The following is a 24871-nucleotide window of genomic DNA, read 5'->3' as shown; positions in this document are numbered from 1 at the left end:
TTTACAAAATCCAGGGAGCTTTGGTACAGCCAGCTGGATCCACCTTCATCAGATACAAAGATCTGCATTTTATGATTTTTTAAGGAGATTTGGAGTAGATAAATCAACAGACACACATGAAAGCTCCTTTTGTGGGTGTCATCTGGTCTGAGTTTGCTTAAGTGTAGTGAGGATGTGGAGGCTGAGCTGTATAACTGAAACCTGTCCCCGTGTCCCAGTCCCTGACAGCTCCAGTCAAATGTCTCTGGCCTCATCCTGACTAGTCATATTGATGTTCCTTCAGAGTGCAGTCAGTCTGGTAGAACTGCCCCACGCATGGTTGAAGCTATGACAGGTTTCCAGATAGCCCTGGAGAAGAGAGGGACAGTGAAAGAAAATGAGAAATGGAGAAAAAGAGAAAGAATGAATTATTTTAATCTGTAAAAATACTTATATTAGTGGTGTATGGTGAATCCAGGAGACAAAATTTCCATTACACTATACGCTACGGTTCAAAAGTAAGATTTTTTTAAAGAAATGTATACCTTTATTCAGCAATGATGCATTAAATTGATCACAAGTGAGAGTAAAGACATTTATAATATTACAAAATAAATGCTGGTCCTTTGAACTTTTCTTTTCATCAAAGAATCTTGAAGGTTTATGCAAAAATATTAAGCAGCACAACCATTTTCAACATTGATAATAAGAAATAATGTTTCTTGAGCACTACATCAGCATATTAGAATGATTTCTGAAGGATCATGTGACACTGAAGACTGGAGTAATGAGGCTGAAAATTCAGCTTTGCCATAACAGGAATATATTACATTTTAAAATATAATATTCCAATAGATAACAGTTATTTGAAATTGTAATAATATTTCACAATATTGCTGTTTTTACTGTAATTATCAAATAAATGCAGCATTGGTGAGCATAAGAGAAAAAACAGGACCCAAACAACTGAAAGGTAGTATACTTATTACTATAAACAAGCGACTAATTTTTTATCATTTTTATTTTACTAATGACCTTTCACAAAATTAATAAAATCCATACCTTGAGTGCACTGATTATTATGTTAATGACCACCCTAGTTTGTCTTTCTTCAGGTATATAAATCTAATATAACTCTAATAGTGGGTAGAAAAAAAGATAATTATGCTTAATACAAAGTAAATATTTTCCATATATTATTTGAATCATTTTGGCTAATAGTAATCACATTAAAATAGTGAATAGTTAAATTTTAGAAACAACATAATATCACTTTTTATCACACAGTATAATCGTCTTGGCGAATGAATGAAATGGTGTCAGTCGCCAATTGGCCAGTAACAATTTTTTGAATTCTAACAATGTGACAACATGAACATGTACAGTTGACAAGTCAGTGCTTCATCATCACCAAATTTTCAGCCTTTCCAATGTAAATATTCAAGTGCTGGAACACGCAAAAGGGAATTTGTTAGTCACGCACCGTGTGGAAAGTTGAACATCCAAAGCGAGCGACCTGAAAGCCGTATCTCTCAGAGAGTGCGCGAAGTTGAGCTCTCTTTCATGCCTTCCTCGCTTCAATGGACAAATCTAAAATTTTGCTGTCATAACTGCCTGTTTTTGTGTCATGGCTGGTAAGAAATATTTTTGGCCGGTAAATTTTCTTAAAGGTGCCCTAGATTGTTTTTTTACAAGATGTAATATAAGTCTAAGGTGTCCCCTGAATGTGTCTGTGAAGTTTCAGCTCAAAATACCCCATAGATTTTTTTTTAATTAATTTTTTTAGCTGCCTATTTTGGGGCATCATTAACTATGCACTGATTTTTTCAGCACGGCCCCTTTAAGAGATGCGTTCCCTCTGCCCCACGAGCTCTCGACTATATATACATCGCATAAAAAAGTTTACACAGCTAATATAACCCTCAAATGGATCTTTACAAGATGTTCGTCATGCATGCTGTACGCATGCTTCGAATTATGTGAGTAAAGTATTTATTTAGATGGTTACGTTTGATTTTGTGTGAGTTTGAGGCTGTGCTCCGTGGCTAACGGCTAATGCTACACTGTTGGAGAGATTTATAAAGAATCAAGTTGTGTTTATGAATCATACAGACTGCAAGTGTTTAAAAATGAAAATAGCGACGGCTCTCGTCTCCGTGAATACAGTAAGAAACGATGGTAACTTTAACCTCATTTAACAGTACATTAGCATCATGCTAACGAAACATTTAGAAAGACAATTTACAAATATCACTAAAAATATCATGTTATCATGGATCATGTCAGTTATTATTGCTCCATCTGCCATTTTTCGCTGTTGTTCTTGCTTGCTTACCTTGTCTGTGCACAGATCCAGCCGTTAATACTGCCTTTCCTTGTCTAATGCGTCGAATGGGCTGGCATTATGCAAATATTGGGGTCATACATATTAATGATCCCGACTGTTACGTAACAGTCGGTGTCATGTTGAGATCCGAGTGTTTTCCAGAAGTCTTTTAAACAAATGAGATTTACATAAGAAGGTGGAAACAATGGAGTTTGAGACTCACTGTATGTCATTTCCATGTACTGAACTCTTGTTATTCAACTATGCCGAGGTAAATTCAAATTCTGATTCTAGGGCACCTTTAAGTCAGCAGCCATTGGCAGGTGTGGCAAAACATTTGTTTTAGGCCCTGATTGGGTCTATATACATGGAAATATATAGCTGTTTTTATGCTGTTGGAATGGTGTCCTTTTCAAGGGGATCATCAAAAAATGTAAAACCCCCTGCACCAAAGCATAACAACACTGCTAGGAAGAGATAAATAGACACATATACACCAAAGCCCACAACTTCCATTTTCCATTATGCTCACATTATCGCTTCAGGTCATGACACCTGCTGCAGAATCTTTCTTCCGCATTTTTCTCTTTATTCACACACACATACACACCTCTGCTAAGCAGCTGTAAGTTGCGCCCTTCCTCTTGTACTTGTAGTTGTAAAACCTGCTGGAGAAGCTCTTGTCGCAGAGTCTCCTGAACCAAACCCATCCGCTCTAACTTCTCGCCATTCAGTCTCAAGAGGGCACGACCTGACAAAGACAAATTGACAGGAAGAGAGACAATTTCAGTAGGCATGAGCTCTTTGGAAACACACAAGCTCTGCAGTCTCTGCATTATGTATGCACAGTTTTGCTGGGAGCTATAAACAAGTTACAGCATTGCAAATCCCTGTAAGGTTATTATCGCTGTGTTCCCAGTGATCTTTGCATGTGTGACTATGGTAACATGCTGTGTGGAACTGCTGCCTGAGGGCACAGGCTGCCCCGGGTTCATTTCCCACTTTGTATCCAACTGAGCCTCTCGTGCTGTGACTCTAAACACTTCAGTCCACAGCTCTGCGGAAAAACCACTGTGGCTGTCTTTCGTCCTGAATTCCTTTTCTCTTGATTTCCTTTTCTTTGGATCTCACCCAGTGTGTCTGTGATCTTGATGCTTTGTGTCCACCGATATAGAAGTACCGCACAGGTCCCTAGTGAGCGAGATCGTGCTCAAGGATTGAGTGGGAGAAGCAGCGGTCTAAGCACCAGTGTGTGTGTGGGACCCCGTGACACGCTCTGACATATTCACATTATAATTCTTCAAACCAAAGAAAAAATGGTAAAATAATAATGAAGGAAATCAGTATGGCCAGCGAGTCTTAGCTTCGAGCCAGTGGGGAGTCATTGGTGTGGTCGAGAGGTCAAGGTTTGGTTGGTTAGCATGGCCACATTTGCCCCTGCTGGTAAAGCTGAAACTACACTGTCTGGCTGTGTCTTTCTGCACTGAGAGCCAATCCAAAATTTTCATGTATTCCAACTTAAAGGGTTAGTTCACCCAAAAACTAAATTTCTGTCATTAATTACAACCCCTCATGTCGGTCCACATCCGTGAGACCTTCGTTCATCTTCAGAACACAAATTAAAATATTTTTGATGAAATCTGAGAGGTTTTTTTTTTTTTATCCCCCATAGAAAGCAATGTAATTACCACATTCAAGATCTAGAAAAGTAGTAAAGACATCGTTAAATTAGTCCATGTGACTGACTTCAGCGGTTCAACCATACCCAATTGGCACCTTGATATCAATTTGACATCAAATGTTAGTCAAGATGTTGTATAACGTAATTTTAGGGTCAGTTTGGGGTCAATTTCTTCCAGTGGTAATTGACCCTTTGCCAGGAGTTTGATTGACAAGCGATCTAACCAATCATAACACCGAATTCGCCATTTTGTCCGACAAAGCAGTCAGGAGTTAGAAGATTAACCTTGGTGGACTTGAAATTGAAAAATGGTGTGTACTGATGTCTTTCCACATTTGAAACAACATTCCTTCTCATGTTCATTCATGTTTATTCGATGCTATAAATGAACTAGTAGGAAGAGATGATCGGTTCACGAGCCTCATGAGCTGAGGCGCTACAGTAATGTGTCTCGACCATGGTCACAACACAATCAAGAGCAACAAAACAGTTTAAAAGCTGGGACTTTGTTTAATATCATAAGTAACCTTTTTCACTGCGTGTGGCGTGACAGCGCCATGGCTTGTCGGACAAAGCAACAGTAACTAAGGGGTCTTTGCGAAGGGTCAATTGGGTGAAGAGGAAGTTGGTTGAGGTTGATTGACAACTGAAATTGGTTTAATGTATATGCAGGCCAATATGTTTGACATTCAGTTTACATCAAATCAATGTCATGGTTTAGATGTTTTTAGATGATTTGATGTCTCATAAACATCACATTGACAGCAGTGATTTGTGTGTTTGATTGATATTTATTGCATAATATGAATTCTTTGTCAGCCTGATTAAGTTTAAGTAGTATTCTTAACTGGGGCCTCAAACAGCATCCATTTGCCACATCTTTTGAAATGTGTCCCAGTGGGCAATTGATATTCAAAAGACATGAAATTGACATCAAACATTGACATCAAAAAACCAAATCAATATCCACAATCAAAACTGACGTCAGAACATGACGTCCATTTGATATCCACACATTGATGTCCTTTTAACCACCAACACAGTAGGAACTTGATTTTGAGAAGATATCAAATTGACATCAAACATTGATGTAAAAAAAAAAACAGGTCAAATATCCAAATCAATCTGACGTCAGAAACATGACATCCACTTGATATCCACACACTGATGTCCTTTCAACCACTAACCTAGTAGGAACTTGATTTTCAGAAGACATCTAGCCAGTCACTAGCCTCTTAATGTACATACTATCCACCCTAAATAGTACTAAATATTTCTAAAGTCACATACTATTTAGGATGGATAGCATGCACATTGAGACGCAGGCCTGGTGTCCAGTTTGTGTTCTATCACTTATTCTTAGGTGGGTAAATATGCTGATATCTCATGAAATGTAAAACAAGTTATCTTGGGCAACTTTTAACACTAACAAGAACATGTGTTAATGAAAAATGACTTGTGCATTGACTTTCTGTGCTTTGATTACATTTACCACTGTACCATGCGACACAGTTTGGCATGTATGTGACACACAACCGCTTGTTTGTGTGAAGGGTGCTAGTCATTGTTTGTGTGTGAGGTTGTTTTGGCAAACAACAAACACTTCTGTTCAAGAGTTTTTGGTCAGTAAGATTTTTTTGATATTTTTCAAAGAAGGCTCTTTTCCTTACCAAGGCTGCATTTATTTGATAAAAATGCAGAAAAACAGTATTGTGAAATATTATTACAAATTCAAAATAACTGCTCTGTTTTAATATATTTTAAAATGTAATTTATTCCTGTGATGGCATAGCTGAATTTTCAGCATCATTACTCCAGTCTTCAGTGTCATATGATCCTTCAGAAATCATTCTAATATGGTGTTCAAGAAAAGTTTATTATCATCACTGTTGAAAACACTGTTGTTTGTGCTGCTTAATATTTTTGTGGAAGTCAAGAACATTTTTTTCAGGATTATTTGATGAATAGAAAGTAAAAAACAGCATTTACTTAAAATATAACTTTTTTGTCTTTACAGTCTTTACAGTCACTTTTGATTAAATGAATGCATCACTTGCTGAATAAAGGCATTATTTTTTCATTTCTTTAAAAAAAATCATACTGACCCCAAACTTCTGAATGGTAGTGTATAATATTGTAAATATTATTACATAATATGACATTATATATTATATGACAGTAGATATGTTATCATATCACAGAGATTGTTGTTTTTACCCTTCTGATGCCTAGAGTATATCTTGGTGTCTTATCACCCTATGTTAAACCTTATGCAAAAAATCTGGGAGCTAAAGCTTGATAGACAAGTTAATCAGGTTTTAGAATCAAGTTTCTATCAGTCCTGAGTCTTGGTAAAAATGAAGTCTTTTCTCTCTTTTAATAATTTGGAAAGAGTGATCCATGCTTTTGGAGAGATTTATAAAGAATGAAGATGTGTTTATGAATTATACAGACTGCAAGTGTTTAAAAATGAAAATAGTGACAGCTCTTGTCTCCATGAATACAGTAAGAAAGGATGCTAACCACATTTAACAGTACATTAGCAACATGCTAACAAAAATTTAGAAAGGCAATTTACAAATATCACTAAAAATATCATGTTATCATGAACCATGTCAGTTATTATTGCTCTATCTGCCATTTTTCACTATTGTCCTTTCTTGTTGATTTAGCTGTGCACATCCAGACGTTCTGCCCTTGTGTAATGCCTTTCATAATGTTGGGAACATGGGCTGGCATATGCAAATATTGGGGACGTACACCCCGACTGTTATGTAACAGTCGGTGTTATGTTGAGATTCGCCTGTTCTTCGGAGGTCTTTTAAACAAATGAGATTTATATAAGCAATGGAGTTTGAGACTCACTGTATGTCTTTTCCATGTACTGAACTCTTGTTATTTAACTATGCCGAGGTAAATTCAATTTTTGAATCTAGGGCACCTTTAAAATTGACACTTTTTTCCTTGTCTTTCAAAAAGAAAAAAGTTTCCTGTACCAGTACTAGAACATTTACATTTTTTTTGAATATTGAAAATGGAGCAGGGAAGAGTAAAGCACAGGGAAATGTAAATTCAGAGGTTGAGAATAAAATAGTATCAGTTCTTTGACAAGATACATGTTTTTAGGAGAGCACAGTTTGGCTGACCTTCAGCTAAAAAGTTAATGCTTCTGTCATACCATATAAGATTCATTAGATGTGTTGCTTTCAGGGGATTGGTCTAACTGCTGAGTATGCGATACCTTTAAAAAGGTGATTTTTTTTTTTTTTTTTTTTTGCAGGGTCACTACTGTGATGTGAGATTTTATACAGAATATGCATAGGCAATTCCACGTTAACATTAACATCATACAGGGATATAAATGACATACAATAACTGCAATTGTTTTTTGTTTTAAGTTGGACTACACACCTGTGATTGCGTGGTGGGAAAAGGCTTCCACGTAGGTCAAGTAGTTGTGAGGACAGTGCTTCTTCAGCCATCTGCACACATCCTGCTGAGACCACAGAACCACTGGCCTGGAGAGACACGGCAAGGTGGGGCTGGTGTGGTAAACAGAGTACGATTCACCTGAACGTAACTGAAAGAGAAAGAAATAGAGCATGAGAAAGAGAGAGACAGAAAAACTAATTTTAATATGCATTGCACAGAGAAGTGGAACAGAAAACAAATCTCTAAATGTGACTAAATTGTATGCATCCTACTGGAGTCCAACTTTTTATAGCACTACTTATTTGAAACCTATCTCTTGCACAATAATAAAAAAGAATAGGCCTATAAACAGAACAGCTCTCCCTCCTGCTAAGACCTCTGGGAAATATACTTTTTTTTTGTTAAATAAAATAAATAACTACATTCCCAGTCATGCATCGGCAGTGATTAAGATGGATGTTTTCATCTCACGCAGCCACCTGATTGGCCACCAGACAGACATGGCCATGATTCTGCACATCGAGCTGTATAAATGAAGGCCATTCTAGAATGATTAGCAGTCGTCACAATGACTGCGCTAGTGACATGAGCCACAATAACACTCGCTTGACCTTCAACGCACACTTCCATATGATCGCAGACTAATTACACTAATACAAAATAATCCAGCAAAGATAATTCCAGCAAATCATCCACATTTAGAGCCAGTGAGAGTTTTATGAGGACTTAAATCATCTGTGACCTAAAATATTAGGATTTTGTTTAATGTAACAACCAAACGAGCATTGCAAATATTTGCAGCATACTTTTATTCTGCAAGGACAGAATCAAAAAGGTATTTATAATGCTACATATATTTCTATTTTAAATAAATGTAATTCTTTTGAAATTCTCATTCATTAAAGAATCCTGAAAAAAATGTATTATGGTTTTCACAAAAATATTAAGAAGCACAACTGTGTTCAACATTGATAATAATAAGAAATGTTTCTAAAGCATCAAATAAGCATGATTTCTAGCATGTGACACTGAAAACTGGAGTAATGATGCTGAAAAATTCAGATTTCATCACAGGAATCAACTAAATTTTAAAATACATTAAAATAGAAAACAGTAATATTAATTGTAATAATTCAGAATATTACTGTATTTTTGATCAAATAAATGCAGCTTTGATGAGCATAAGGGTGTTATTTCAAAAACATGTAAAATCTCATTTATAATATTATATATTATTTATATATTCTATTTTTCTATTTCATAATGTGTTGAGTCACCATTAATTCTAGGTCCTGAAGCAAATATTGTTTCATAAAATAACTCACTATGCTTTGCATATTTTCTTCCCTTTCCTTAGTGTTCCGTTTCATTAACAGTCATTTATCCTCACAAAATCACAGCCCTCCATCTTCTCAGTTTTCCCTCTGTTTGTTTTGCTTTTCTAAGCCATTTGCCACCATCTGTACCCCATCCCTCAAGTTCATCTTCAATTTTCTTTCTCCTTCACAGTTTTTGCCCCATCTCTCTTGCTCCCTTTCTTTCTCTTCTCCCTCAGGCAACTTTCTGCCTTGTGCCTTTGCTGTGTTTGCCCTTGAGGGCAGTGGGGAATTCTTTCTTCTGCAACTGCAGGAAATCGCACACATACATTCTTGCACATGCACATACATGTATGCATGCACGCACACATATAGGCTGAATAAGTGACTGTTCCACTCCACTGGTTTTGGGTGGGATGCACAACTCAACTGTCTCTAATGCTCTCTATAGGGCATAAACACAATGAGTTCCCTCCATGGATTGTAAGCAGATGGGAATATGAGACTATCAGAGAATACATTTACATCTGCGCCAATCTTTTTAACTACCTGCTCTCACGGCAAACCATAAACATCCTATTTTTTGTGGCTTATAAATGGCTTTGCCTAAGTAGCTGTCAAACTTTCTCTGTTTTAATGCCCATTGTTTAAGATTCTCTCTTGAATTGCACTCTATGACATTTGATTGAGTCATTTACAGTAGGACAAGCTGATGCAATCTTTCTTACTCTACAATGTCCCTATATTGGAAATAGTATAGAGACAGTCTATACATTACAGAATCTGTCAGTGAGAGAGGAATTCACACCATGTGAATGTACAGTATTAATTATTTATAGATAGAGTTCCATTTACATAGACCAAAGAAAATCAGTGTGAGAACAATAAAGAGGAAATACAAATCCTAACAATCAAAAATGGCCCCCAGTACACAAATGCATACATAATAGTCACATTTTTGACTACTAATAGTCAAAAGGCACTTCTTCAGTTCTTCATTTCGTCTTTGATCATTTTGAGATGACACAACTGTGGAAAGTGGCATGTCTTGGCAAAGTTTATAGACAATAACAACAGTACTGATGAAAGTGAGAAAACATTTGTGATAAAAGTGACATGTTTTTCTATTTTCTTTTCTTCTTTGTTAACTTTTTTGGGGGATGAGCACACTGTGTCAGATGTCAGTGAGTCTTTTATGTACTGAGATACATAAACTTGCATTGTTAAGAAAAATACTAACAAGTGTAGCTGATATGAACAAAGCATTTGTGTATGAAACCTTTGGGGAAGAGATAAAACAGAGCTGTTTCTCTGTCCTGTCACTGTAGGACAAGGCTAACAAGGTTCACTATTCATTAACGATGGTTTAAATTAAGGCCAAAAAAGTGCAGAGGTTAGTTAGAATCTCATCAGCTCCCGTTTGGGGTTTTCATGAGGAATAAATTAACATAGACGTCTGATCACGCCAAGCTTTTGATCATGGATTCACTTTTTGGAAAATCAAAGGCAAACACACTGAACCTTTGCACTCTGATCCGGTTCAGCAAAATCCAACAAATTTAAACCTAAGTTCAAAAGATTCACCTTAAGTCTGGTGTTCCTGTTCCAATTACTCTGGCAAAAAGCAAGATTTATGAAAGATTTAGATATTGTACTGGTGTTTGAGACTTGAAATAAAAAACAGACGAGACAATAAAAACTGATGAACAGATGAAGGATTTTGCCATGTCTATGCATTAAAGAATAATTTATAATGCACAATAAAAAATAATATATCGTTCAAAAGTTTTGGGACACTAAGATTTTTTTTTTGCCTTTATCATAGGACAGTAAGCAGACAGGAAGGGGGAGGGGGGGGGGGTGTCAGGATCGGGAAAGGTCCACGAGCTAGGACTCAAACTACAGCTTTATATGTTGGTGCGTTGCACACGGCTATCAGCACCAACACTAACATTTTTTTTTAAATAAATTAATACTTTTATTCAGCAAGGACACATTATAATGATCAAAAGTGACAGTAAAGACATTTATAATGTTACAAAAAATGTCAAAATGTGTAAATTTCAAATAAATGCTGTTCTTTTGAAATTTCTATTCATTAAAAAAAAAAAAATGTATCACCGTTTCCACAAAAATATTAAGCAGCACAAGCATTTTTCATATGTGATAATAAAAAGAAATGTTTCTTGAGCAGCAAAATCAGCATTTTGGAATGATTTCTTAAGGATCATGTGACATGTGATTACTGGAGTAATGATGCCGAATATTCAGCTATGCCATCACAGGAATAAACTGCATTTTAAAATATATTACAATTGAAATCACTTAAAAATTGTCATAATATTTCACAATATTACTGTTTTTACTGTATTTTTGATCAATTAAATGCAGCCTTGGTGAGCATATAAGAAACTCCTTTCAAAACCATTAAAATGTCGTACTGACCTGAAACTAAAGCATTATTTTCAGAGAAAAGCAGCTCCTATCAAATGTGTTAGTAACACTTTAATTTTACAAAATAGTTTAAACCCTCATGTTTAATCCACTAAACACAAAATGTCCAAATGAACAGCACCTCTGCTAAGTTCTGAGGAGATAAAAAACTAATTTAGCACGAGAAAAAGAGAAAAGGAACAGAAAATGACCACAGAACATTGGATTTGCTTTAAGTAATTACTTTTGGATACTATTAATTAAAGGCAGAACACAAACTCATTAAGATAATATTCTCTATCTGAGTTTAACGAAATCAGGTTTGGGCCTAATTATTATGTGCAAACCTGTTGTAAACTCTAAGAGGAGTCTAATTGCACGGGTGAGACTGACTTTGACCCACAAAGCTCTGCACACGCGATTAGAGGCACTTGCTTCATTAATATGCTAATGCAGAAGATCAAATGAAGTTAAAAACACACATTACGACCCATATCTCTGCTCTCAGTGCTCAAATCAGCAGTGCCCATGTGACCTGAGGCCCACAAGGCTTTTTAAAGCCATTCTGTGGAGAGTGGTCTCTCTCTTCAGTACCCGCCGGCCTAACAGCATCTAACTCATTCACTACAAACTAAGCAAGCTTTTAGATGGATGGAAAGAGTAATGAAGCATTTTGTTGCCAGACTGCCCTCCTCCACCTTTTATAATGCACAGGTTTTCATACAAGAGCATTTCTGAAAGATGAGAAACATTTTCACACTATTAATAATGATAATGCAACAGCAGACAGCCATACATTATATTTGCACACAGATTCTCTAATCACACCTTTTAATGACTAAACTATGATAAAAAAATACGCAATAGCATTAGCTCTGCTGTATAAGAACAAGTTTCTACAGTCTACTTTGCAATTTTTTCACAGCTGTCAAATTCATTTGCACTGCAAACAGTGAAGCTACAAGTTTATCTATTCATATGATACATGAATATGGTAATCAGCTATAGCAACATTTTTGACTAGCTTGCTCTACACTGGTCTTTCACAATGTCCTCTTTTGATCAATTACAACATCATGTGAAAATGTAACAGCTTGAAAGAGTTTTGATGCTTAATGAGATGGTACAAAATGAAATAATTTGAAGCTGATACAGGGAATATATAATAAACCGCTTGGCTTTGTTCTTATCTTTATTATTTAATCAGAAGAAGAGGACTGCGGGTCTTTCTCATGCTCAGTGTCGGCTCATATTCAGATAGACTGAGATATTTGGTAAATATTTCATTCTTGGTCTCACCTGAAGTCCTTCAGTTCCAGGCTGCTGCAGTAGTTTGACCGTTCGACCACCTGCTGTTTTGCGTCCTTGCCCCTCATGCCAGGTAAGGTTTCCACCTGCACAACGGCTCAGTTGGTACTTAAAGTCCTCTGGAAGAGCCCTGTACTCCACCGCAGGGCGACAGAAAGTAAAACTGGAGGCCGCTGCAATAGAAAAAGAGAGATTTGGCATTCATTAATTCATTTAGACATTCACATTCCATCCTTCTTACTTATGGTTTCACATCTCCCTTCGGAAAGATACAGACCACTGAGATGTACAGCAGCAGAACTGTTTGACTAGTGCCTTGTGGGAGATTCATCTATCAAAAATGCTGTGGTTACAGGTCAGTTCGAGGACTGGGTTTGTCGATGGGGTTTTGGTGGTTGAGAGAAGAGTTCAAGGTTTGGGCTCAAGTAAAAGCTAAGCCACGACAAAAAGAATTGTTTGAATGACTCGTATCTGCTGCAGCTGACTGGGTGGTTTGGATTCTTCTCAAAATAATACCTAAAGATACTAGTCAGCAAAGTTAATGGGAAAATTATGCATTGGCGTGTCAGAGGGCGATAAAACAGCAGAGCATTGGTAGCCCGTGGGGTAATCTAATGAAAAGCATATGAGGCTCCAGATTTCCAGGAAGGAAAACTTTAAGTGCTGCTAAATACCGAACGCCTCGGAAACATCAGTTCTTGCTGAGCTAGACAAAACTAGCATTTGAAATTCATGATACAGTTAACTGAAAACTTTTGTTAAGAACTTTCTAGCACAATCTATGCTTTAAAATACTCTTTTAAAATCATTTACTTTCCCTCATGTCATTCCAAACCCGTATGGCTTTCTTTCTTTTGTGGGACACAAAAAAGGTATTTTGAAAAGTTTCAAACAAATTTGAAAAAATTCTATGTTTTTTTGGATCCCACTGACTGGTAAATACAAACTGGTATTACTGGTATATACAAACTGTTGAAAAACATCTTCAAAATATCTTTATGTTCCAAAAGTGTAAATGGTCATTGACAAATAAGGTTTTTAAAAGCGTACAAAAACATAATGAAGATATAATTAATTTTGAAGTAAATTGTTACCAATGAGATTATGTGGTTTTTATAATCAATTGACACTGCTTTTGTCATTTTTTACAAAATTTGTCACCAAAAAAGTTATTCGGTTTAACCAACATTTCGATTTTACTGAATGACACATTTGGTTATGAATGACGATATTTTTAAACATTGCTAACAGACTGATATTTAGATAGCTACCTAGCAAAAGGACAACCAAACATTTTATATTTAGTAAAAAGTTTTTTTTAAATATTACAACATTTTCCGTTTTATAGCGGTTGTACCGAATGACCTGATGTTTCGGGACATGCGTATGAGCAAGTGAAAAAAACATGAATTTTTCAAATAGTTATGAGAGAGCTAGTTACTTTGCTTCACAACCATGTGGTCCTTTGCAGGTGTCTAAATGATGACACATCCTGTCACATGATACTGACTGCTTGACTTGATCCAAAATGGTCCCTTTATATTGGTTACTCCAAATGACATCAATGAAATTCATTTTTCTGGACATTCTTTCTCATAACAAAGCAACTACTACTACTACTACAACTAGACTACTACACATAATTTAATATCATTTTGCACTATGTCGATATATGAGGTTCTAAAATCATGCCAGAATAAAAAATATATATATTTATTTCATTTTAAGATATTTTAATCACAAATGAAATGGCTGTATTGGCCTTTGGATGGTTAAACCGAATGACCTTTTCACACTTCAAAATCTTTAAAATACCTTTATTTGAAGCAAAATGTAATTAAAACATTTTGGATTCAATAAAAGAGATCTAGTTGTACTACCTTACATACTTTGGATGTCATATCTTTGTTTTTTATTATTATTAAGGCCTTTGGACAGAAAAATTACCCATCACGTCATTGATCCATATACATATAGCTGTGAGTATAAAGGCCCGTTCACACCAAGGACAATAACTATAAGATAAAAATAAAGATATAGTCCTAAAAAACGTTTTCAATATTAAAGGTGCCCTAGAATTAAAAATTGAATTTATGTTGGCATAGTTAAATAACAAGAATTCAGTACATGGAAATGGAACACAGTGAGTCTCAAACTCCATTGTTTCCTCCTTCTTATGTAAATCTCATTTGTTTAAAAGACCTCCGAAGAACAGGCAAATCTCAACATAACACTGACTGTTACATAACAGTCAGGGTGTACGCCCCCAATATTTGCATATGCCAGCCCATGTTCAAGCATTAGACAAGGGCAGGACGTCTGGATGTGCACAGCTGAATCATCAGACTAGGTAAGCAAGCAAGGACAACAGCAAAAAATGGCAGATGGAGCAATAATAACTGACATGATTCATGATACCATGATATTTTTTAGTGATATTTGTAAATTGTCTTTCTAAATGTTTCATTAGCATGTTGCTAATGTACTGTTAAATGTGGTTAAAGTTACCATCGTTTATTACTGTATTCATGGAGACAAGACTGTCGTTATTTTCCTTTTTTAAACACTTGCAGTCTGTATAATTCATAAACACAACTTCATTCTTTATAAATCTCTCCAAAAGTGTGTAATGTTAGCTTTAGCCACAGAGCACTATCAAACTCATTCAGAATCAAATGTAAACATCCAAATAAATACTATACTTACACGACTAGTCATGCTGCATGACGCACACTTTGTAAAGATCCATTTTGAGGGTTATATTAGCTGTGTGAACTTTGTTTATGCTGTTTAAGGCAAGCGCGAGCTCCGTGGGTGGGGAGCGTGAGAATTTAAAGGGGCCGCAGCCTAAATCGGCTCATTTATAATGATGCCCCAAAATAGGCAGTTAAAAAAATTAATTTAAAAAAATCTATGGGGTATTTTGAACTGAAACTTCACAGACACATTCAGGGGACACCTTAGACTTATATTACATCTTTTAAAAAGTAGTTCTACAGCACCTTTAAAGAATGGCAGAGTCCATACCACAGCTTTAACGATAACGGCACAGAGAAACAATATCGTTGGAATCACTTTCCGAACGATTTTATTTAGCAGATGAACCATGAACGATAAAAACATTGACAGCCAATCAGAATCCATCTCGATGTAACGAGCGTGAGCATTTACAGTGACAGTAACATAAACGGATGGATATCGTCCGCTGGTGTGGACGCTAGTTGTCTTTATAGTTATCTTTATAGCTATGGTTCTTGGTGTGAACAAGCCTTTAGACAGTGAAAATGTGCATATTTCAAAAAGCAATACAGCAGACCAGCACAGTTTCGCTCTGCTGGTAACTGTAAATGAGTCGGTGGGCAGCCTAAGCAGATTTTCTCCCACAAGCTGCAAGAGGCCAGTGCATTAACAGACAAAGACAGATACAGTGTGCGTATGTGCTCATTAAAACCTCATGCTTCTAATCACCACCTTAGTCTCAGCACAAACGAGTACAATCAGTCATCTCTGCGCACGGCAGTGTGTGTGATGGACGGGTATTATATCTGCATGTGTGTTTATGCATAAGCAAGGGTTAATGAGAAGCAAAGACTATAAGTTTGTGTGTGTGTTGGAAGGTGGAGGCCCGGATGAGATAAAAGGGATGTCTTTTGCTCTCGTTCCCTGCAGCCTCACAGGCGGCTACAAAGGCCGTCCTCATCAAGAGTGCATGGGGGATGCCTGCCTGTATGAATGCATTTGGGATGGAGTCACAGATGAACACAGTCTTTCATCGCAGTGCCTCTGAAGAAGACATTAGAGAGATGTCGCATACTGTGGCTGGAGGGTGAAAACACGTCAAGGCCTGTTAGTACTGGACAGATGCTGCCCTTATTTTCTATATTTGTGTGCAAAAAGATGTGCTCCTAAATCTAGAAACAGTATCTCCTTCTGAAACCTTAATCTTGACCCACTAAAGGGGAAAAAGTCTATAGGCAGCAGAGTTTTTATGTTATAATTCAAACGTTTTGGGTCAGTAAGATTTTTTTATGGTTTTGAAAGAAGTCTCTTATCCTCATCATTTATTTGAGGAAAAATACAGTAAAACTGTGAAATATTTTTAAAATGTAAAATAACTGATTCCTATTGTAATATATTTTAAAATGTAATTTATTCCTGTGATGGCAAAACTGAATTTTCAGCATCATTACTTCAGTCTTCAGTGTCACATGATCCTTCAGAAATCATTTTAATATGCTGATTTGGTGCTCAAGAAACATTTCTTATTATTATCAATGTTGAAAACACTTGTGTTGCTGACCCATATATTTTGTGGAAACTGTGATACATTTTTTTTCAGGATTTTTGATGAATATAAAGTTCAAAAGAACAGAATTTATTTGAAAAAGATTTTTTTTTTTGTAACTTTACTGTCACTTTTAATTAATTTAATGTGTCCTTGCTGAATAAAAGCATTCATTTCTTTCAAAAAAAAAAAAAAAAAAAATGTATTGATCCCAAAAGATATAATATAGAATGTTAGAGAATGTTATTATTATGTCAAAAAGCATGTCTATGTTCAAGGCCATAACCACCTATGATGATGATTAATCTAAGATGAACATTCAGATTAGTCTTAGGTTTTCCAGTGTCTGAATCGTAAAGGAATAATTTATAAAAAAAATCATGTTGCTTCAAACTTGTATGATTTTTTTATTCTGTGAAACACAAAATGAGCAATTTAGCAAAATGTTACCCTTTTCCATACAATAAAAGTAAAAGATGTTGGTCAGATGTTGTCAAGCTCCAAATATGACAAAAAGCAACATAAATGTATGACTCATAGCACAATTCTGAAATGTAGCACTATAATCTAAGTCTTCTGAAGTCAAATAGGTTTGTACAAGGAGCAGACTGAAATGTAAGTTTTATTGTATCTTTATTATATATATATATATATATATATATATATATATATATATATATATATATATATATATATTACATACATTCATTCATTGCTTGAAAGGCACAGATCACTGTTTATATTCATTGTATGGAAAAAGCCATCATCAATTTGTGGTCTGCCAGAGAAATAAAACCATATGAGTTCAGAATGACATGAGTGTTCAGTACATGATGAGAATTTAAATTTTTAGGTGAATTATTCCTTCAAATTAGAATTAATTCCTTATTAGCTTAATTTTGCCAGTATGAAAGAGAAAACCAACCACAGACAAATCTCTAAATTCATATTATATTTACAGATCCATCATCCATGACAGCGCTTCATTCCGTAAAGCACAAGCAAGCACATAATTAAATCCAGGCCAAGATGTTTTTCTCACCTGCTGAACCCACTGGACTGAAATAACGATGTGCTCTCTTGTGAGAGCCGAGAAAGTTTGCCAGAGATCTCTGAACAGCATGAGGGGTTTGAACTTGGGAAGGGAGTGAAACACAACATCTGTGTGAAGTAATGAGCTACAGACAGAACGAGAGAGAGAGAGAGAAATGTGGAGATAGCTGCTTCAGATCTGTTTGGCCTCATTATTTATGCAGATGAATGCAAAAATGAATATGCAAGCCATCATTAAAGTAGTGTATTGACACAAATCGCTCAGCAGGTAACTGGTTCACCAGAAAAGTACAGATATTAAGTTTCAATTGTGATCTCATACAGACTGTCACATAACATGATAAAGTACTACATTCAAATGTGTGTTGGAAAAGGGAAAGAAAGAAGAGTGGGTTTTTCTTTTGAGGTTTTGAAGGACATGTTGAGGCGTGGACTCTCCTGTAGAATTTTTGTCAATGAAAAGCCACGATTATAGTCAACACCTTTCAATTTACACAACGAAAACTGAAACAATTGTTCACAGAAACAATCATTTAGGCTACTCAAATTTCACAAAATATCAAACAAAGTATTTTGCCATTTTACCTCATATTGGAGGTCGGATAAATGAAAATAGTCACAAAATTAATCGCATAACATTTTGTGTAAATACAACACACGCACACACACATATGTGTATTTAAATATATATTTATATATATATATATATATATATATATATATACACACACACACACACACATATATATATATATATATATATGTAAATATATATATATATATGTGTGTGTATGTATGTAACTATATATAGACACACACACACATATAAATAAAACTTTTTTTGCTAGATGCATTAATTGCGATTAATTGATTTGACATCCCTAAAAATATCACTGCTTGCAAATGACTCAAAATGATTTTGTAACTGTTTCATATTAAAAGGCTGTAAAACTGTATGAGACATCACACAGACATTAATTAGCAGACTGTCAACCTAGTTAATTCTTTAAAACTAACAATGTCACTGTGTCCAAGGCTATTTTACCCTCACTAGAGCCTTTAAATGAAACCAAATACGCCTATTTAATGACCTAAAAAATATGGGAAATGCAAATGCCCATCTGATATATAAAATATATTCAAAATATATAGGTCTAATCAAAGAAATTAAATGTAAAAATGTGTCTAGGACAACTGCCACCTCGATTCATCTGTAGCTTGCAACGAACAATCTAATTTTTGATTAAAATTAAAATAAAATAATTACCGTCTACTGCCATGTCAACAATCCAGTCTCTGCAACAATGCTCCTGTTAGATTAAAAGTTGCGAACTGAAGTGTCCCATTTCCCACCCTGGGCGCACAGAAAGGTGTTTCTTTAGCAGGTACATCCAGTGTGTAGTGATCGACTCGCGCTTCACAGTGTAAAATATGAGAGTACACATATCGCGCGCTGCACATTCTCACACTGACGCCTCCCCACGCGCACTGTTCACCTCAACCACCTCTGTTATCAAGATTTTCATATTTTGTGAAGAAAACCGCCTCTTTATTACATAATTTATGCCATTTAAATATACTATCTCTTAAATTAAAAAATGCCTAAATAGCATAAATAATTATATAATTTAATGCACGCAACAAAACTCGGCTTTATTGCCTCTTAAATCTAATTATTATTTTTTTTTTTTTTTTTTAAAGTAGCCTAATTAAAAATGTGTAATTGATCTGGAAACCTGCTAGCCTGGTGTAATGAGGTTATGTTTTGAATATATTTGTCACCAAAAGGGTGTTTCGTGAGAAACTGTCGTCTGATTCTCTCTCACGTCTCTCTCAGCAGGCAAAGCCTGTAATTAGTCTGTGGAGTTCAACAAGCACATTATGGGGATGAATTTCTGTGGCCCATCATATAACATTTCACCAAAGGTCCGAAAACTGTTAAACATAATTCTATTGTTACCTTTATTGACTTCATGAGTTGATGCCCGCAATATAGACTTTGCTACTCATGTTTATGAAACGGTTTGAAAACGAACCCCTCAAAAATGCAGGATATTTTGTCCTTGCACTTTAAACGCTAGAGGGAGGCATTTCACCTCAATTCTCTCAGCATATCTTCAACAAGACCTCGCCTGAGTGACCTGACTGAATTCAGCTGCTCTGTGTGTGTGGTCCTAAGCAGAGAACCCAGTCCCAATTTGCGTACTTATGTAAAGTACGTCAAATAAGTAGTAAGTTATGCCTAATCGGAATTACAATATCCGCGGCATGACTCATTACAGGAGCTGACTGCATCTGCTGAGATTCTGCAGTGTGTGCAGCCAGTTTATGATAGGCTTGTTCGAGATGCATCGGCGCTGCGCAAGACTGATCGGCGTGACATCAAAGTACCGCGAGAGCGATTCAAAAGCATAACGATTCGTATGCTCTCCAAACGCTCTCGCGGTACTTTGATGTCATACGCCGATCAGTCTGCGCAGCGCCGATGCATCTCGATCTCGACAGCGAAGATCAGTCAGATTTTAAAAGTTTAAAAATGGCGGAAAACTGTAAGCTGTTCTTCGTCGTTAAACTATGTCATGTTTAACTACACCAAAAAAAAAAAAAAAAAAAAAAAAAAATATATATATATATATATATATATATATATATATATATATATATATATATATATATATATATATATATATATATTCATGGTTGTTGTTTGCATTAGGTCAACATCCAGGTAAACACAAAGGACTTTACGCACTTCATCATCGTCGAGAAGTAAGTTATTTACTGAATATGCTAGCCTGCATACTCAAAAATACTTAAAAAACACAAAAAAATGTGTAGTCCATCATTTGTATTGGGGGAAACTTGTTTCAAACAATCAGAATTTTCCTTCGGAAAATTAACCATGATTTTATTATAGTAAAAGTGTAGTAACCATGTTTTTGTTGTTTGTTTGTTTTGGCAGATTGATTACAATTTGTATAACCAAAATTGTACTACAACCACATACCAAGGTTACACTAACCACTATGCTACACTAACCACTATGGTTAGTGTAGCAAAACCATGATTAATTTGTGGTTACAATGGTTTAGCTATAGTAACCATGTGTATTTTTTATTTTTTTGTAGTAGTAGTAGTAGTAGTACCTAGTAGTGGTAAAACCATGGCTAATTTGCATATGGGTAGTGACAGGTTATTTCGATAAAAGTAGTCATGAAAGTCATGTGACGCACACACATCTGAAGTGTATTTAATGAGCACTTGACTAAAGAAACTGGGCATTCAGATTGGGCAATGGGCATTATAGCCTACTTACTGGACCATGGGGGTTCCATTTATAAAAACTTGTTCTGGACCCTGGGAGTTCAAGTGATGGCCCTGAACATGACTTTAAAAACTTCTGTCAGCAGAAGTGATAAAATGACTCAATATTGTGTTAATACAGCATGTGTGAAGGACACTAAGGAGGGAGTTATTGGGAATAAACAAAGTGGTGTACTACACATTTATCCCCTCAACAACCTTGAGTATTGACGACATGCATGAATGTCAAGTAGCATCGCTGATGGAATGTGGTGCCAATTTTTGAAAATTTAGCTCTCTTTACTATAACATTGCCTTTTCATTTGCTTCTCGGTGTTGTCAGTGACTATATTATAATATAAAATTAGGTATTAAAAGAAGATCAGTAAAATAACAAATATTCTCAGTCTTTTCCGTAAGTTACTGTGTAGTGGAAATGTGCCAGGCAGGCATCAGCCACACTTCACACCAAACATAACAGACAAACACACAGTTGACTTTACTGATTTCACCATCAGGAGTTGAATGTGGATGGTTGGTGCTATTTTTTTTTCTTTTACAAACAAAGGCAACAGAAAAATGTTCTTTACCCATGTCAAAGGCCATTCTTAAACTTCTTCTTATGGTTTCTTTCCCCTTATAATGAAGATTTGACCTCACACACACCCCATAGCCTATTTACCATGTTTTGCTCTCTTTAAATCATTCAGTAGTTTCAGCTACAGGGTGCAAATTGTGATTGAGATGAAAAGGGCCCCACCCTACTTGAGGTGTAACACATCATTACCCCTGATGAATGCAGGTTCTGCCCACTACTGAATACAGAACAGCATTATGAAATTTTGAGGCCTGAACAGCTGGTTCATTGTGATGTCATATCCTGTGGACTTCCTGGGTGGAGGTGGTTGTAAAGAATGGTGTATGTGTGCCCGGTGTGGTAGTGGAAAGCCAGTGCCAACAACATACTGTGCATGTTTTGTCAGTTGGTGAATAACATGAGGGAGGTGACACACAGACACACATACTTAACTTTAGGGAGCCATTTCTTTAGAAAGTCATTTGAAATTGAAACAAGCCAAAGCTATGGCATGTGGTCTTTAAAAAAGACCTCATGCCATAAATGTACATTTTTAAAGGATAATGTGCAGTCAGATGGTCATTATAAAAAGTAAACCATTTATTTTGTTATGACACAGGTATGTCATCTGAGCTGAATTTGCCTTATTTGTTGAGAAAAAAGTGTGATATGAGGAACATATAACTAGCTTTGTCATGAGATTTTGCTATTATATTGTATATTCAAATCTAATCAGAGAATATAACTGGTGTCTCTTCAACTTTTTTTATTTATTTCATTTACAGATTTAAAATGATTTTCTTTTTATACGAATGTCACATCTGTCTTGGAAACTTTTCTCCATGTCTTCATTAGGGCCCGAGCACCGATATTGTAATTGCTCAGTCAATTATTCTCCTTTTCCAAAATGAATTGCATTTTTGAGGACCTAAACATGCTCAAAAACTTTGTACACGCGTCAGAAGTGGTGAAAATTTACGTCTGATATGGGTTTCAGAATTAGGTGTGGCAAAATGGCTTGATGGCCTTCGTGCTACGTTTCACGTACAGGTATGAAATTCAGTAGACACGTGTAACAGCCCAATACCTACAAAAAAGTGACAAAAATGCAACGTTTTGCCATGAAACAGGACATTGTTGTAACTCAGGCATACAATGTCTGATCTGCCACAAACTGTTTTATTAAGTCCTGACCTGAAGACATCTACATGCCAATATTCAGTTACAGTCATAGTGCCACATGTGGGCAACAGGAAATGACATGTTTTACACTGATTAACTCCTCATAGAGATTTAATCAGACCAACATCATATGTTGTCAGTCTAATCTTAAGGCCTTAGCAATGTTAACTTGCAAAGATGTTGAGTTTTCGTTGAAGGGCGTGTCCGTGGCGGCCTGACAAAGTCTAATGTTTCACCACGAGAGAGGAAGCTGTAGTAACTCAGGCATACAATGTCCGATCTGCCCCAAACTTCACATGTGTGATAAGAGTCCTGGCCAGAAGACATCTATATGCTAATATTCAGTTAGTCATAGTGCCACCTGCTGGCAGCAGGAAATGGCATGCTTTACATTGTAATTCACTTCCAAACGCATTTGTATATGCCATGAAGTACCAAACATTAGTACTAGAAACACTTTTAAAGGGATAGTTCACCCAAAAATGAAAATTTGATGTTTATCTGCTTACCCCCAGTGCATCCAAGATGTAGGTGACTTTTTTTCTTCAGTCGAACGCAAATTATGATTTTTAACTGCAACCGCTGCCCTCTGTCAGTCAAATAATAGCAGTAGATGGGAACTTCAACTATAACAGTAAATAAAACTTGCTTAGACAAATCAAAATTAAAACCTGCGGCTCGTGACGACACATTAATGTCCTAACACACGAAATGATCGGTTTGTGCGAGAAACCGAACATTATTTATATAATTTTTACCTCTAATACACCACTATGTCCAACTTCGTTCAGCTTCCTGTTAGTGAGGTCAAAAAATGCGTTCTAATGACGGAAGTGTCTCGCCCATATACTTCAATGAGCGCGAGACATCACTTCCGTTGTCAGAGCGTGATCAGACCTCACTAGCCGGAAGCTGAACGAAGTTGGACATAGTGGTGTATTAGAGGTAAAAAATTATATAAATACTGTTCGGTTTCTCGCACAAACCGATCGTTTCGTGTCTTAGGACATCAATGTGCCGTCACGAGCCGCAGGGTTTAATTTGGATTTGTCTATGGAAGTTTTTTCGACTCTTATTGTTCAAGTTCCCAATCACTGCTATTATTTGACTGACAGACGGCAGCGGTTGCAGTTAAAAATCATAATTTGCGTTCGACTGAAGAAAAAAAGTCCTCTACATCTTGGATGCCCTGGGGGTAAGCAGATAAACATCAAATTTTCATTTTTGGGTGAACTATCCCTTTAAATCATGCAACACTTGACTAAGTGCTAAAAAATGCGATTAACACCACGAAACAGTAAGTTATTGTAACTCAGGCATGCAATCTCTGATTTGCTCCAAACTTCACATGTTTGATCATAGTCCTGGCCTGAAAACATGTACATGGCAATATTCAGTTATAGTCAAAGCGCCACCTGTTGGCAGCAGGAAGTGTGGCACGTCGAAATGGCTTTGCCATATTTCTCCTGTATTTATATGCCTACATGCATATCACCCACTATTCACTGATTTCCTAAAGCCACCAGGTGGCGGTGGTCCCAGGTGTGAGGGCCCTTTCATCGGTGCTTGCACCTGTAATTTATTTTTGCTTTTCATTTCAAATTTGCTTATGCATAGAGTTTAGCATTTTTCCCTTGTCCCAAACCCAGACTTTGAATCTTACAGAAAATTAAACACTGACAACTTTGTTAAAAACAAAAAACAAACATAAAATAACACATTCAAATTTCCCCATTCAGTCCCATGGAAAGCATTCTGTAAACTATAAATCCCCCAGACAATCCCAACACAAATGCGTTAACTTCTGTTTTAGATATTTAAGTGGAAGACACAGTTACATAAATTTGAATTTGTTACAAAATGTACAATAATTAAGTTGCATTGGCTTATTTTAATGAACTGACCTAGTAACAAAAATAATTTTGTGATGACAAAGAAAAAGATCTCAATTAATGTAAATGTATTTATTACTTGTGAACTTCATTTTTAATCAAGC

General features: G+C 36.1%; 1 protein-coding gene across 1 annotated transcript; it reads right to left on the bottom strand.

Annotated features, from left to right (window-relative positions):
* Window positions 1–262: 262 nt before the first annotated feature.
* On the bottom strand, window positions 263–12676 carry samd10a (sterile alpha motif domain containing 10a). Its single transcript, XM_067395618.1, has 4 exons — window positions 12467–12676; window positions 7398–7566; window positions 2916–3056; window positions 263–348 (listed from the first exon to the last, which is right to left on the bottom strand). Exons 1-4 carry the CDS (start codon window positions 12674–12676, stop codon window positions 326–328), a joined length of 543 nt encoding a protein of 180 aa, XP_067251719.1. The 3' UTR covers window positions 263–325.
* Window positions 12677–24871: the final 12195 nt, after the last annotated feature.

Source organism: Chanodichthys erythropterus, chromosome 9, assembly GCF_024489055.1.
Source record: "Chanodichthys erythropterus isolate Z2021 chromosome 9, ASM2448905v1, whole genome shotgun sequence".
Classification (NCBI taxonomy): domain Eukaryota; kingdom Metazoa; phylum Chordata; class Actinopteri; order Cypriniformes; family Xenocyprididae; genus Chanodichthys; species Chanodichthys erythropterus.
The sequence above is the reverse complement of the archived record's forward strand: the minus strand, read 5'-3'. Positions and strand labels throughout refer to the sequence as shown.

Excerpts from the sequence above, each read along its gene's own strand:
- samd10a (XM_067395618.1), bottom strand. The coding sequence starts at position 12,676 with ATGCCAAATCTCTCTTTTTCTATTGCAGCGGCCTCCAGTTTTACTTTC. Across the intron at positions 3,057-7,397 it reads TTCCCACCACGCAATCACAG|GTCGTGCCCTCTTGAGACTG; the intron begins GTGTGTAGTCCA and ends TGTCTTTGTCAG. Across the intron at positions 349-2,915 it reads CTTACAGCTGCTTAGCAGAG|GGCTATCTGGAAACCTGTCA; the intron begins GTGTGTATGTGT and ends TCTCTTCTCCAG.